Source organism: Amblyomma mixtum, chromosome 7 (genome assembly GCF_055824585.1).
Source record: "Amblyomma mixtum isolate Tamu chromosome 7, ASM5582458v1, whole genome shotgun sequence".
Taxonomy (NCBI): Eukaryota; Metazoa; Arthropoda; class Arachnida; order Ixodida; family Ixodidae; genus Amblyomma; species Amblyomma mixtum.
The window spans coordinates 19,929,893-19,946,863 of NC_143018.1; the positions used below are offsets into that span (position 1 = coordinate 19,929,893).

Genomic DNA, 16,971 nt, shown 5'->3' on the forward strand with positions numbered 1-16,971 from the left:
AAGGAAACTGCTCTCTTTTTTCAACGACAGCAGTTACCAATATAATGTACGACTACGCGAGAAATTCTATCCAGTAGAGTAATCCCTGACATCAATGAACTGTTAATCCAAGCCAAACGACCTACCTGCATTGCTCATTACAGCAAAAAAAAAAAAAAAAATCCGCTAATGTCCGCGCTGCCGTCATTGGACGGCAGCAAAAGTTGGTGACACAGGCAAAAAATCCAGTTCGTATAAGATCACATATCAGTACGCCAGGATTGCCGCGGGGTTCTTATTCCTTTGTACTCAATCTTACACATGCCAAGTGCTTAGTATTCTCGCGATGTACGGAAAGATGCCATTCTTCGATACGGCTTCGAAGAAAGGTTGATGTCGTCCTTTCTGCGGGAGACGTCATTACGGGCTGTTCAAGTGCAATTCTCCATTTTGAAATGGTTTCTTAAGACGACACTTCGAGAATTCCTAAGTACAGTCGATCACATCGCTTTCTAAGCCTGTCCTTGACTGCTGCACGCTGAACCTTCAGACGCGTTGAGCGTAGTTGCGCACGTTTCTGTCCTATGAGTAATGCGTATACGTGTGACTCTCGCAATGCCTCGCTGTGCATTTCAAACCACACTACTCTGTATTGAGGCAGGGAAAAGCGTACTCACACACACGTACGCATACACATGCAAAACTCCTGCTACAACTGACGCTGCAATTCATTAATCCCATCGATTCTCCATTAATGAAAAAGTACATGAACAGACAGCCGCCGTCGTAGCTGGACAGGAACAGCACTGCACGTGACACGCTGAGGTCTCAGGTTGAAATCCCACTGGCGGGCGTGAGATTGTCTTTTCGTCGAATTTCTGTGTACTTATCACCTATTAAAAATAATTGCACAATTAATTTCCCCCTCCAATCACCATTAGCACAAGAAATATACTCCCGTATGTTTTCCTTGGTTTCACTGCCATTGGCTTCTTTCGCGTGTGTCCCCTCTTATGACCTGTGTGTTTACGCGTAGCTGTTGTGGCTTGGCAAATAGCCGAACAATAATCAGCTATGCCCCAAATGTTCCTTTCTACCCCACTCGTCTGCAGGTTGGTGTCGTCCACAGAACCTGCTGTACTTGTCGTCCTGCAAAGCACTGCTCGCCCGTCCGTGGTCGCAGCGGTGAGCGAAAAAGCGGTCGCTGCTCGGTCCCCGCCATGTCCCTGAGTTCGAAGAACACGGACGGTTCTCCCCGGAGCGGCAGCTGGCAACCCGGTCTCCCACCGCGCGAGTTCGTCCGCCGGGTGCCCCTTCCGCAGGTGGTGCGCATCGCGGAGAGGGTCCACTCGCCCTCCAGCCTGGACCTGGGCCAGCCCCTGGTCCTGTACGGCGCCTACCGGTGCCGGAAGGTGCACGCGCGCTCCCTGGCGCCCGACGCCCGAAACGCGGGACTCAGCACCACGGGCCCGCCGCTCGTCATACCCGAGAGCTACGCCGGTGAGTCGGCGTTCTCTCCTGTCGGAGATTTCTAATGCTCTGTATTGCATACTTGTTTATTTCCTTGTTCGTCTGCGCACTGCGCAGCAAGAAATGTCCGACTGGAAAAAGCTCGCATGGCGGTTACCACAGTGTCATTCGCGATTTTTAACGCATTTTCAAACTATTTCACACTGTCGAGCGACAACACCGCTTTCCCCTGACCGCCCGTTGAGATCACTAGCACCAATGCTCTAGAGGTTTTCATGCGTTCCAGAAGCTCACTGTCATAGACCTCATCTGTACCTTTCCTTCTCTTTGGAATGCCCAACCACACGCAGCGGTGCTTTACCTAACGAAAGAAATTTCGAAGCCGAGGCTGCGGTTAGAGGGAACGTGTTCTCCCGTTGTTAACCACGCGTTCGTCTGATTTCTTGACTGCTTATCGCATGCTTGTTCTTTCATGCGTAACGGCAACTTCGGCGGCATCGCTTCTGCCCGAAGCCAAAGACCCTAGCAGAGAGCGCACAACCAAGGTTGGATTTCAGAGAAATTCTTGCGCGAATTTGACTGCCACTCGAAGCGTGAAAAAGCAGACGCTCTCCCTTTCGCCGCTAGGGCGTTGCTGGCTGGTTAATGCAACCTTTCATCTTTCTTCACAGCCTCTCTTTTTCCTCCCTTCTCTCCATTCTCGAGTCATGAATCACTTCTCGCGCATGCGGACTTGTCAGCTTTTCTTTTATTCCTTCTATTTCTCAAGAACTCTGCCACTTCTCTTTATTTCATGCCCCCTTCCCCCCCCCCCCCCCCGCCCCCCTCCGCCTCTCATTTGTGCCAGGCACATACTGCACGCGTGTCTGAAAAGCATTTTTTTTTTTCCCTGGCTGCTGTGGCGACCCGAATTGCAAAATTACGCCAGAGTTGTCCTCCACCCATTCCGCCACCGAGCGACTGTACGCTGCCTCCTGATATAACTGTGCAGCACTGTGAGATGTATCGAGCTAGGCTCGCGCGTAATTCGACACCGAATTCACGAAGCTACTCGCACGTGTTATGAACACAACATGATTGGCTTGCGCCTTATAAATTGTGCACCACTAGGCGTAGCAAGATTGGTCAGCGTCAGTGCTCTGGCCAATCGGGATAGCTGGCAATACGCGATATGGAAGGCGCTGATTTATCAAAAGCCGTGCCCCTTCTAACTTATAGATCTCAAATGCCTCGCTCAGCACGTATCATGCGCACTGTACTAAAGTAAATAGGTTTAATTTTTACGACAAAATGTTTCAAATGTATCCATTTCTTTTTATTTTACGTACATCCTCACGCTATTACTGAAACCGCATTTCCCTGCATATCTGTCAAAGCGAAATCAGATTTTCCGATTCAGAGACGTAACCTCTTTTGGACGAAGCAACTCAAAATTTCACAAGGAATAGAGCTAGGTTAGCAGGCAATGGAATGACTGCTGAAATCTGTTATTGACTTTTTGCGATCATCTTAGTGTGTGGGCCTAGATTTATCGTTTCAAGAGGAGAAAGAGAGATTCATTAACTGAAGAGCGCAAGTCAAGCTCTGAAGAGTTCTTGTTTTTGGCTCTACCAAGTCAAGCCCGGCTTCCAGCTACGCGAATCGTAAATGTGTTAGTTTCATTTGTTCATTTTACACATTCAGTAAAGATGTTATTCGTTTTAATCTCTCACCTTTCTTCATGTTTTTTTACTTTTTTTTCGATTCAAGGGCCAGAGACGATGGTATCTGGAATCTCGGAATATATACCCTGTTGGTAGACTGCCGCACTTTAGCTTCCTGGGGATCATAGGGTTAGCAGCGTCGTTGCTTTCGTCCCTCGCTAAGCGAGCACACCTCTACACAGCCTTCTCAGTGCTGCACGGTTCTAGCATAACGTGAGAAATAAGCGAGCGCCACGGAGGTGCAGCTTGGAAGCGAAGCGTGTGCTCGCCACGGGGCGTGGACAACCTTGGCGGGCCGAACCGTGTTCTCGGAAAAAAGAGTGAGGAGGATTGAGAGAGTTCGGAGCTGTATCCAGCTTGGCGCACAAGGCATGCATGCCGAATGAAACGCACGACCACGCCGATTTCGAAGGGTCGGGAGGAGAGAGGGAAAATGTAAAGAAAAGCAAATAAAAGTCCGCGATGTTGGAATGACGGAAGCCTTTTCGATACTCGGCGGTAGTTGGCATGCTCGAACAAAAAGGGCAATAACTGTGAACGGTGATGTAGTGGCGGCGTTAAACGGTCGTTTGCCCGTCGTTATCTACCGTGGCGGTCGCATGGAGCACTTAACACGTCTCCTGCGAAGCCTCATGAGTGATGAAGTCGCTTTCTTTCTTTTCGTCGTCAAGCACGCGTATATACCGGCGTTCAAGACGAAGTAATGGTTTATAGTTTCCTGGGGACAGATCGGACAGTGGGCTGGACACCATTAAGAGGAGGCGAAACTCCTCCTTCAACTTTGCGCTCGCACTGACAACACAGATCCCATTTGATGGCGAAAATTTACGGGAACTGCCGGTTTGAAAGAAAACGCAAAGAAAGACGAGAAGAGAACGATGAATTTGGTGTATACGCTTTTTTTCGTGGCGCAGACACGCCTTCGTAGCACAAGAACTGAAATTTCAGCGCGTGATATGGCGGTTCTTGTATTCGTTTATAGATTTCGTTTGCTTCCATTCCTGCTTGTGCTGTGCAATGTCTACGTTTTATTACGAGAGAAGCAACCGGCTCCGGAGCAGGATGATCGCACCATGTTATCATCCGTGCCTCATAGTAAACCGTATATGGGCCCCTTCAACAGTTCTTCTTTGCAGATGCTCACGCGTTCCTTGTAACATATGTGTTCAGCGTATACAAGCATTACTTTACCCGATTTTAAATAGAGCCTTCTTGTACCCTTTAACGGGAAGAGTTTTCGGTGCCATGAGCATAAACAGACATATACCTAGAGGTAAATAAATAAACATTCGGGTAATTAAACACTGTACAAACAACTGCGAATTTCAGCGAAGACAAAATGCAGTGAACAGCGAAAGCGTCAGCTGTAGCGTGTCAATATAGATCCCGATACCCGGTTAAAAAGATTAAATTTTTATAAGATCTAGATCAGATTCACTGTGAATTGTCGTAAGCGCCTCACGTCTTCTGTGGCAGCGGCCGATGTTGCTGATCTGTGACAAAGACCGCGAAGCATGTCGCAACGATCGCTGCTTGCATTTGTCCTGCTGATGACCTTCCTATCTCCACCTCAGATAAATGTCAGAAGGAAAAGGAATGAGGCGCCCCCCATCCTCCGGGTCAGGCGGTGGCCTAAGGAAAACGTTTAAGGTTGCGCCGATGGCCAGCGAGATGCAATTCCTTAAAACGCGGAAGCGACTCTCCGTTCGCCGACCGCACTGTCACACTGACCCGTCCTGGCCAGGGGGAGTCCCCTGGTGGTCGACGTGCCCCCACCGGGTTCTTCTTCTTCTCCGCTGTGTATAATCGCAGGAATCTAATGCCCTCCGGTGCCGGCCATCCGATCGAGTGTGGCGTTGAAAAGCAAAACACAGCTCGGAGCATTTTGCTTTCTGTGGCACGGACGCTATGAAAACGAAAGCAGGCGCGGAAAACAAAATAGAAAAAAAAAGTCGCATAACATCTGTGTCAAAAGGCCTGCTCACACTTCTTCCTCTAAAATTTTGCACGTTTCAAATTAATTCCCAGAAGATAATTTAGCGTTGTCGATTATCTTCAAATAATCTTGTTTTTTCGCTGTTTTTAGCTTTCTAATTTTTTAGAAATGAAAGCTGTGTGCTTTTTGGTATACTCGCTGAGGCTGTGATAGTAATGTTTCAAGCTAGTGTTCTGTACTTACTTTTCTTTTGTCGAAAAGCGCTGTTTTGTTTCGAATAATGAGTCTTCTACTTTTGTCAACTCTCTCTGCTTTCCCCTTCTCCCCCCCTATACAATAATGCCTTATCGAGCTCTGAGGATGGCCGCATAAAAAAATAAATACAATAATTCGGAACTAAGAGGGTTCGGAAGGCAAGCGGCCGGAGCTCCAACGTTCTGTCTTAGTGAGCGTGCAAGTTTTTGTGGAAATAACCGCTGAGCCGGTTTCAACCGGTAGCACAGAACCAAGAATGTCACCGTGCTCATCGTTGTCACAGCGTACCGTTTCTGGGAGCACAGCATGACGCTGAGAGTATTGTGGCCGTGGCAACAGTACTTGTTCATGCGCTGGGGCTGTGATCGTAAAAAAAGTGGACTGAGCGTGCTTTGTCAAAGCCAGCGGCTTCCAACTGCAATGTGTGTAGTATGCTCAAGCAGTGCGAATTTGACAGCACATAGGAAACGTACACCATAGGACTTCCGCACAACTTGCGCCATTTGAGCTCAACCAGTGTCAGGCGCGTCAACTCCTGCTGGCCTTCACTCGCTGGACAACAAAATGTAGAACACAATCACCCGGGCCTCCAAGTACTCCTAGACGCGGCTCAAGTATTTCTGTTTTCTCCTCCCTTCTTCCTCGGCACTCAACACTTAGTGAACTGCCCCAAGTGTTGAGCACCAAAGGTTCAGCATCAATAGGCTGATGAGTTTTGTGTTTAATCAGCCCTGTCTAAACTCAATAGTAACTGAAGGCCGGAACGCTAAGGAACAGCCTCGGAATACTTGAACTCCCTAACGCCGATCCAAGAGCTATCAGGGAACACTCGAACAGTGAGTAGCAAATCTGGCTCTGCGTGACTGTTGAGCCCATATAGAGCTCAACAGTATCTTTCTTAAACTAGCAGTTAGTCTAGCGTTCATCCTCCCAAAGTTAAACCGAAGACATTCCAGCTTCTTGGCGTTGGAAGTGTAGCAGTCGTGGCGGGAAGCGAGCAAACTGCGATTTACAACGAAGTAGCTTTTTCCAATCAATACTTTTCTACTCGCACTCCTCTCGGAATATCCGGGATGCGGCCGCAACTTCATTTTTGCGGCAACGCACTCTTTTTCTCCAAAGCCTCCTCACATCAAAACCTTTCACCGTCCGTCGGCTGAGACGAATTTTGACCGAACGTTGACCGTTAGCACACGGGGATGACATCTTAGATAGGCACCGCCTTGAAGACAACCCGGAAGCCCCTCCAGCTTCTTCACATCTGGCTGCTCGAGGCGTCTTCATAGTGGCCCATCCAGGAGACCTCGGGCGACGGAGCGGCGAACTGCATTCTGCAGACACGATGGCCATCGGCACCTGCTCCGGGTCGTCGAAAGCCGCCCCCTTTTTCTCTTTCTTCTCTAATTCACCGTTATCCGCCCCTTCTCGCTTCTTGACGGGGCAGCCGTATTCCGTCGGCATCATACACACACAGAAGAGGCCTTGTGTCCCGTTTCGCTGAGCTGGGCCATCGCGCGTTCCCTGGCCTTCGCTTCTTTCTTCTTCCTTCCGTCCGTGGCTGCGCGGAGGCCGTCACTTACCCCGCCTCGCCTGTCCTCCGAGACCCGTGGCTAGGGTGCGTCCGCTCCTCAAACTTTGCCTCGCTCTCTTCGCCGCCGAGGTGCTGCCCGATATGGCCTCGTTTCGCAACGCATGCCTGCCTAAGTGCATGCGATGTTGCCCCCCCCCCCCTCCCCCCCGCCTCCTTTTTGCTGTGGGTGCGCTATGGATCGGTGACCTGTAATGCAGAAGGGGGTGCCCTCAAGGGTCACGTGAGCGACTCATGGATTACGTCGATGGGCGCGGAATGTACCTCTCAAATACATGTGTGCCAGACCCTCATGTCAGCCTGTCTCCATAAGGTGTATGGATGTCGCCATCATTACTACCATCAGCCATGGCTACGGCCACAGCAGGACAAAGGCTTCACCAGCTGACCTCCTATGATCCCTGTCCTTCGGAAACCGCGGTCACCCTATATTCCCAATAAACCAAACCAAACCTATATCCCACCAAAGTTTCTTATTTGGTATCCTCATCTGTCTCTCTGTCACCGTTCAAGTTCGTCCGTGGCAGGGCGGCAACCACCACGCTCGATGCCATGGTGAAAGCTGTGAAAGCTGCTTTCTTTGCGATTGAAATCACCCACGAGTAACGCAGGCAGGCTTCCATTCGTGGAACACTCTTGGTTACGAAGGCGATGGTATCTTGGCACGCGGCAGGTGGTTGTTTCTATAGTAGATGGCGTTACAAGTCTCAGTGCGAGATGTGCTGTTTTCTAGTTGCTGCCACAGATGGCGTGGTGATCTCAGGGTGGTAGCAGACCCCACGAAATCTCGAAACGTGATGAGTAAGAACTAACGCTCTTAAAATTCTTGCGCCGCTGTTCCGGCCCGTGCTGGGCTCTTCGTCGACCAGATGAACTGGACTATGAAGTTGTCCCTGATGTAACAGCAGCAGCCCAGCGACGCCACGCACGACCAGTGTTGTCCATGTCTCCGTCTAAAGCCGTATTATGCGCGCTAAACCACACTAGTTCCAATCTCAGTGTTCATTTTGTACTGTCCGTGTTTTTTTTTTTGTTATTACCTTGTTTTAAAGCTTTTGGGTCGACGTTTCTTTGAGAGGGGAGTAATGCTGTGAATGTTAGTACTGTTTGTTCTCGCTCAAAGCTGCCCACACTCAGCTTTACCATTTTGTTTGTGATGCGAGACGGGACCAGACTTATCTCGATTGATCACAACCACAGGCAACTGCTTCTACAGTGTTCCAGATTGTTGTAGTTGGTTTTGGTACCTTACATCAAAGTTGCCCTGCCAGCTTTAAACTGAGCGCGGCCGAGAGTGGTGGACATTCTCCACGTCTCTGAAATGAAAGCCATGGCTGAAATGAACAGTCATCAAACTTGGCTTCTATGTTTATTTTGTCCTCCTCTGTCTGAAGCAACCATTCGCTTTCTCCTATCATTTTTAGTTCATGAGTTAACACGAGTTAAGCGCTGCCAAAGGTGGGACACCCTCTGCTAACAGACGACAGTATGAGCCATTAAAGGCTTTCGCCTTAAAACACGTCACGACAGTGTTTGCGGGGAGAGCGGAAGGCGAGGGAGGGGGATAGTGCCCACACAGCGCGCGTGGGTCCGTTGAGTGCCCGCGACCCACGTCACGCATGCCTCGCCTAAAGCGGCTTCGAGCGTTCGGCGGAGCAGCTTTCCGGGCGCGTCAGAAAGCTCTTAACGTGATGACACAGCAGAAGTCCCCAGCAGAAGCGAAGCGCCCGTGTTTGCCTGCTAACGCATGGTGAATGCGTTGAGTTCTTTACATCTTCAGTCGTGAACGCACCCGATAGAGTACTCTTCACGCTCCCAACGAGGGACTCTTCAAAGAAAGCATCTTGGAAAGAAACACTTCAGCCAAGGTTGATCACCAAACTGTAAAAGCCACTCGTCAGCTCGACCGCGGCAAACACTCGGCAGGCAAGCCTGTGTCAGCTGTCCGTTTTGTTGAAGCAAATACTTGGCGCGCCAGTCATTATAGCAGGCGCTGCGACTGGCATTTTGTTCGCTGTCCTTGGTTACTGCCTTTGAGTTTCTTTGGTTTTGCTTTTGCGACCCTTCGCAAAAAACAACGTCCTTTCTCTCCGCAGTGGTTTGTGTACTGAAGACTTTCTCCAGTCTCACTGGCGTTGTTGTCGTAGTCTGTCAGGAACCACTTTTATTTTCGCGTCTATTCGTTACAGCATCGGTGGAGCTACAGGTTCAGCTGCCGCTTGTTCGTTCTCAGACTGAACAAAAATGCACCATTTTTTTTAATAAATTTCTATTTTTTTTATGTTATAAGTCACCTTTCCTTCTCCATGCATATAGAGTGTCTGGGATGGTTACTTAGTCGGCTAACACACAGTAAAAATTCCACGTTGAGGTAGTGGCCCAGAGAACAAGGAAGCTGGTTGTGAATAAAGAAAACCAACAGTACTGCTTCAGTCTCGATGGAGACCTCGACTGTACCGTGAGGGAAAGAACGAAGGAAATAATGAAAGGAGGTGCCGCTGTGAAGAGACCCAGATTGATTTCGTACCACCTGATTTTTTTTAACAAGTTTACGCATAGGACTTCCGGTTTTGTGTTTTCTGCTTTGTAATAATGTGTAATGCGTTAGTAAGTGTTGATCACCACGTGGTGTTTGTCTACGGCGGCTAAATAATTTCTAATCGCGTTTTTCTCTAAGGCTGTTTTGGTTTCAACACTCGAGTGACAGCGGTAACGTCGAAGTTTAGTACAGGTCAAGTCAGACATGAATAAACTGCGATATAATTTGTGCTTTTTTAGTCATTGTCATCCTCTCGAAGCAGGCTGGATGAAGCGTTGTGGTAAACGAAAACCATAAATCTGCGGTTATGCACCAGTTTCCTTCATGCCTCACATAAGCAATATTGAACTTCGACTTTGCAGCCATCGCTCGGCAGTTGAAACCGAAACAGCTTGAGAGAAAGAAAAAATCAATTATAAATCATTTAGCAATCGTAGGCGAATACCACGTGGTGGTTCATGCATACTAATGTCTCACGCATAAATAAAAGGCAGAGAAGATACTACCAAAAAATTTGATATCTATGCTCCTTCAAGATGCGCCGCAATCCCCGTTCCTCAAGCAAAAAATCCTGCTGCGAAAAACAATAAAGAACCCTATTTCTCGACGAGTAACCCATAAACAACCATTTCTTCATGAGTAACCCTTAAATCCGCCCCTGCTCATATCACACACTACACAGGCAAAACGCAAAAGACGACGGATGGGTGTGAAAGACAGAGTAGAATAGGCAGAAAAAAAATAAATAAAAATAAAGTTGTCATTCCCGCACCGCCAGAGGCACGGGCTGTCTGAGAGAGCCAGAAATAAAGAGAATAAAAATTAAAACCATAGGCGCCGATCTGCCGGTGTGAACCGTGGGTGAAGTTTTGCTTTTCCGTGTGCAACGTTCCAGTGTCTCAAGGAAAGCGGATGTCCCAAAGGCGTGCGTTCAGCCCAATGCTCCACGGTGCCGATACGCTTTCTTAGAACAAAGGAAGCGAGAAATCGTTTTCCTTTCACTTTATTTTTTGGGGCGTTGAGGAGTGATAAGCCTGCAGTACGGGATAGTTTAACAAGGCTAAACATTCATAGCGCAACAGTCACCTGCGGACATCATAGAGGGCAGCAAAACACAAGCGCTATGAATGTTAACATCGCGTACCCCCTAGCCCGAACCTTCGAACTGCTAGTGTTCACAATGCCTGCTGCTGGTCTAGTCGGCTTCGATCAGATACAGATGCACTAATGCAGTTCTCTTGGAACACGTACGTAGAGGACAAAACAGGACAAAAAGGGCCGACGACGTCCTGTTTACGTCTAGCTCTCGAAACTTTCGCGCTGCTAGGCGTCTATTAGCGTGACCAGGATCTCGCCGCTAGCAGAATTGGCGTCCGATGTGGCCGACTTGTACCACGGGGTTCGGTGCTTGCACTGTCTTGTTTGATGCACGTTCCGCACGACAACTCACGAAGGAATTTCTTCAGTTCGAGCGCCAGAGAAGCGCTTCATATTGAGAAAGGCAAGTATACACTGTTACCCCACAGTGAAACGCAGTGATACCCCTGCATGAAACATTTTAGGTATTAATATACAAATGAGTTTTATTGGCTTCCTTAAATGTGGAACAACGTACTATATCAACGCACTGAACTTAATCAGCTACGTTCTATTCTGAAAATTGTCCTCTCTTCAAGGGATTCAAGTCCCCGTAGTCTCTCTCTCAGTCACGGCGGAATAAGATGCAAACGTCCCAGAGAAGGTACGGATTTTTCCGAAGTGTCTCAGCATGACCGGGCCAGTCGTACCTGAGAGCTAATTCGACTCCGCCCTGATGTATAGTGACTGCCCTTATATACGACCGCGGCCGCGACGCTACCAAAGTGTTTGGCTGGCACTGGCGTGAGAAATGGAAATCCCGTCCATCCTGGGCACGTCTGTAGTCGGATTAGGCACAGGAGGAGTGGGCAGCAGATCGAAACAATCCTTCTCCCCACCCTCCTCACACGAGCAAACACTCGCTCACATAACGATTCCGGATCTCGTTAGGCTGGAGGGCGCTCTGCAAGACGCCGCACAGGCAGTCAATCAGCCCTAGCAGTGCGTGTAACAAGAGGGGTCGCGTGTCCAGCTGCGCGCGCAGCGCCGCTCCTCGGAACAGCGTGTGAGAAACGCAACTTGTTGTACGTACACAAAGTGGGCTTGCGGTGCTATAGGACAGTCGATAGGTGGCGTTTGTCTACGTCGACCCGGATTTGTGATCACGATATTGCGGCCGCGGAGACCATTTGCGAACGGAGAAACCCAAAGCAACTGCCTACCGAGCTGTGGCACGCCATGTTCTGAACCCATTATTTTCGTTTAGTCGTATTGTCTTATGTGCCAAACGACGCGGGAGGAGTTTTTCTGTCTAGTCCAACTTGAGTCTCCCAAATCCGCAATAGCTACAGATTCATCGTGTCAAAGTTCTGAGAACGATACCATGCGCACAGGCAAGACTATACAAAGACGGTTCTAGTGTACGAATAACTCACGAAGCTAATGCCGTTTTGAAACGCGAAGTTTTTACAACCCGATTCAACCAGGCTTCAGGTAAGCTCTCGCCGAATTCTTCGCCCCATTACCCAGAAAATCCGGCGTCGGCGTTGTCGGCGGCGTGACTGAAAAATAGGGTGGCTTAGGGCGGCCCAGGAGGCCTCCTGCCGGAGGAGCAGCCTAGGTTGGCCACCTGTGTCACGTGACCTCGTGGCGCCACCACAACCTGCCCACAGGATTGCGAGCAAACTCACCAACGTGGCAACTGTGGCTGTTAAATTAATTATGCATCGCGAGAGGTGGCAGCACCTGCCATCACAGGGCAGTGGCACATCCCCTAACAGCTGCACCACTGCGGAAGAAGTGGTGTGAGGACTCTCAGATACCTATGAATGTAAAGTTGAGACTGAACAATTACCCCTATATGGACATTAACTCATTAACTCTATCACGCCATATCCTTAAGACAGAGCTTAAGTGCCCCCTCTAAATCTTTTGTCGCATAGAATGCCTGTCACCGTCGTTAGAGAATGAAACAAAGAAAATGTATTTAAGGCCAGTTGTAGCGAACGAGGATAGATACATTTGTTTTAAGTTAAATCCCAGAGAACTGATGTCTAATACTTTTCGTAAGCTTAACTATCAGCCATGAAATAAAGTCCTGACGATTGCACGACGGGCATATAATTCGAGCTTTTGCTGCCTACATGCACAAAAGAGGAATTGGAAACTCCCGACTGCAACGAAAAGCGAACAGCCAAACGATTTTCGTACCAAACACAATTATGTACGTGAACTTAGCTCCGTTTGCAACATTGTTCTGCAGGAAACACGACACTTATACTATGAACAGCAGCAGAACTTACTCGCGCACATGTTTTACAGGGCGCAGTTTAAACGCAGCCAACGCAGTTCAGCGTCAACTCCACGTGTAATGCCTGCAGTGTAAACGCGACTTAACGCATTAGACAACGCGCGGACACCGCCTGCCGAGCATGACGACTTCCTGCTAAATTATGCAGTGCTTAGAAGGAGCGATTTTTATACAGCGAGGCGCCGTTTTGATGTTCAGGAAGAAGGGGACGAGTATGTCGTGCCGGAACTCGTACGTAAGCTCAGTGACTTTAGGTGGCGAAGTAGATGAACTGATCTGTATTTCTGCCTCCATAACTGCGTAACTCTGCACTGCGTAACTCAAAGCAAGAAACCTCCTTAGCGAACGCTGGGAGCCATCTACAGTGGTTGTGCATATAAATAAAAAAAAATGAAAAAGAAAACTCGTAGGTGCCTTCACATATCTTGCTCGTCATGATACAGGTGAAACACGTAAGCCAAGGAAAAAGCGACCTTGCCGCAAGCACCTGCAACTTGTCGTTGAAGAAATTGTTTAAAGCTTTCCGGGGTTTTTTTTGGTAGAAAAAGGAGAGGGGGGGGGGGTTACATGAACCGTTCATCGTGCTGACAATGAGAATTAGCATCTTTCACTTTTGTTTTTGATAGTTAACGAGAGGCTCGGAAGGAGTTTACAAAGCGATTTATTACTGAACTAATTTACTTGTCAAGGGTACTTCCTTCCACGAGCAAGATCCCTACGTTAGTGACGCAGAGAACGGGATCATTCCCGCCAGGGCTGTCTTGCAGGCTATAAGTAACGAATTTTACCTCAACCAGAGCTGCGGTAAAGATTCGTGCAGTCTTCACAGCACGGGGTGGACGAAGTGTGCCATACCCAAGAAGAGGGATTTGCCGACTCCACACTGATTACCTGTCTCCAGAGCTCATGAAATTCACGCTGTGCGGACAGCGCCACTTTACCACAAAATAATATAGAAAGCAACTATGGCCCGTTAGCACCAAGAGCTTTATCACGTGGTCACGTTTTGTGTGACGTTCATTAGGTTCCCGAGTAACACCGTACGTGGCCATTGTGGTACCGTGAAGTATGCTCACAACTTCGTTTCACTCTTCGAGGCAGTATGAAAAGAAATAGAACGCAGACACGATACATGCCAGAAAATGAAAATGTCGAGCTTGTTTGAAATAAACCACAGTTCGTAATTCCGAATATGTATAAACTTGCATCCACTTCATGTAAGTGTGTGTATTTTTTTGACGGTAGAAGATGAAGCCCAGTGGCGGTAAACGCACACTCATGTATTTCTGCAACGTAACATTTACATAATTCCTTTTGGACACAGAAGGGTCTTATTATACCATGTTCGTTTACAACCATGTTTCGCGTATTTGCTACTAGCTTCTTGTCGGGTTGGAATTTGCGACGTTGTGTCATAATACGTGTCGCGCACGCCAATAACGCCGCTTAGCATAGCGCTGGCGCCTTCGTGCAAATCGCGCGGCTTCTTGCTTCTTGCATAAGAGCGTGGAGCCCGCAATTGCTGTTACGCAAGCTGGGCAACCTTGACTCACAATGCCAGCAAACGGGAGGCGGGTCTTCGCGGCTGCCCAGGGACACGGCGCGAAAGCCCTGCTCACTGCGGGCCTCCGTACGAGCGTGCCAAATTGAAGTCGAAAACTTTCTGTGGCTGCTTGCATCGAGGGTTGCCTTGTTTTGCCCGTCTTTTTCCTCGTGGGATGGGCTTCGAAAAGATGCAGTAATGGCGTGGTGGCGGTGGTCGAGCATGTTGGGTCCTGGTAAGATAGCTGTGCCCCGATGAAGCCTCAACTCTGTTTTAGTCTGAAGGAACGCTTCCAAGTAGTAACCGTTAACATTGAAACAAATATTACAACTTGTGTATTACTAGTTCTGTATTCACTATTGTATGGGAACCTGCATAGTCGTTTCATGCATCGCTTGCCTTTCACAGAGTATCGAGCATATCCTCAGAACGGTTACTAACATCGAATGACAAAATATCGGATTGATTGATTGATTGATTGATTGATTGATTGATTGATTGGTTGATTGATTGATTGATTGATTCTCGAAGATTGAAAATTGGTTTTTAGGAGAGGAAATGAAGCAGTAACCCCCGAACCGCGCCGTAAGGGAAGGGATAGAGGAGGAAGTGAAAGAAGAAAAAGAGAGAAAGAGGTGCCGTAGTGGAGGTCTCCGGAATTATGTCGACCACCTGGGGATCTTTACCGTGCACTGCCATCGCACAGAACACGGCTGCCTTTGCATTTCTCATCCATCGAAACGCGGCCGGCGTGATCGGGTTCGAACCCGGGTACTCCGGCAAAGAAAGAAAGGTGTCCATTGAGAAATGAGGCGGTTACCGAATCTTTCTTTATTCTATTCAAAAATTTTCAGCTTTCCTGTCCAGTTCAGATCAACCCGTTATACCTAGTGGCACTGGCGAGGACGCTTATTCTCAATTCCTTTGGTTGTCTCACCATAGTATTCGTCCAGTCCTTTGCGCTATTTCAAAATTGCGTCAGTTTCAAAAAGTCTGCATGATTGAATATACACGCATATCTGGTCTCACGTGCACACATTTCTTTTCCGACGCACGTGTTCCGTTAATGTTGCTGAGAGTGCTTTCGGCACGAACGCAGGAGCGGAGTCCGCAGGCACCTTCACAGCGAAGGCGAGAGAATGGATTGACCTGAGCACTGTGCGGTGCGAAACATCGCTAGCCCTCCTCGAGACCAATTCACCTCGATACGGAGAGGCGCCGCGAATTCCGACGTCACCACGCAATCCGCGCCATTTTTTTCACGCGCATTTTCAATGGAGAAGCTAGCGGTCCCGGTAACTTTGTTTTTTTTTCTGCCTTTTCTTGCGCAACGTGCGTTGAATGGGAAGGTGAAGAGGACCGGCGCACAACCGATTCGCCACGACAGTGAGGTCAGCGGGTGAAGAGCGTTCGTTCGTGGCCGGAGGCGGGGGGGGGGGGGGGGGGGGAGGGGGGGGTTGCAGTGGTAAACGCCTCGCCTATAATCGCCGAGGGGAAACTACGCCGTCACTTTTAAAACGCACTTTCGCCCTTCCGCACTCCCGTTAATGTTCCCAGGCGTTTTTTGAGAACTGCGTGCAATAATATTTTACTTGTGGGTGTAAGTGCCTATACAAAAGTCCTGTCAACTATGCTCGCTTGTCTACAGCCAGGCAATCTTTTTAACGTTGCCCGACTGCGGATCGGCAGGTGTTTCAGTGCCTTATTTATTCATACACAAAACAGAAAAAAAAACGGTAAAAACAGGAAAACAGATGACAGCAGGTAAATGACGATTGATTAAAAGACAGAGTCAAAACAAAGTCGAAACAATCTTAGCAAAAGCAGTGCCATCCACCAAGATAAACAACATCAAAATAGTGTCTGGATAATCGTTATCAAACCAAACCGCAAGATTGATCCCAGTGTGAGAACGTTTCGTTATTGCCCACCTATCGAGATAGTGGATGCAGGTAATTTGAAGTAAACGAGTGCAGCGCGCTATACTTGCTTCATGTCATTCTTAAGGCCCATTTTAAGGGATTGAAATGCTTATACGTAAGACGTCGTGCCCTTTTTGTTCTCCACTCTTGTTAACAAGCAGTGGTGCTATACATGTAGGCGAGTATTTCTACGTTGTCAGCTGGAGGAACCTTGCGTAGTTTAAAATGTGTCGCTGCCTGTTCTAGGAAACGCAGGAGTTGCTTGGGACTTTCACGCAGCAAGAGTGTACTTTCTCTTCTGATGTTTTAGCATGACGTCACTTGTAACACTAGTGCGCCGGGCTCATTAGTAAAAGAAAAAAAATGGAAAATGCCTCCACGCACTCGTGTCATGGTCGCAACTTTTCCGATAACCGCGAGACACGCGTCTTTTATCGCTAAGCGCCCGTCGACGTCTCACTCTCTCCCCGCATTGCCCCGAAATGGATCGCTTATCCCGAGAAGATAGCGCCGACCGAGGCGCGTACCTGTGCCCCCCATCCCCCTAACCTACCTGGCGACGACCTACGCTCTGCGGATGCTCTCACGTCCGAGTAAAGCAGCGTCGGCGCTGACTCGGTGTCCTTGTTCTGATAAGTGGGAAATCCA

General features: G+C 48.6%; 1 protein-coding gene across 1 annotated transcript in view; it reads left to right on the forward strand.

The window, feature by feature from the left end:
• The window catches only part of LOC149335154 (uncharacterized), an 84,074-nt gene that overhangs the window by 47,657 nt on the left and 19,446 nt on the right, over positions 1-16,971 (forward strand). The window contains exon 3 of the mRNA XM_089551821.1: positions 1,092-1,479. Coding sequence (XP_089407947.1) covers positions 1,200-1,479 — 280 coding nt within the window. The 5' untranslated portion in view covers positions 1,092-1,199. The remainder of the gene's footprint in view (positions 1-1,091; positions 1,480-16,971) is intronic.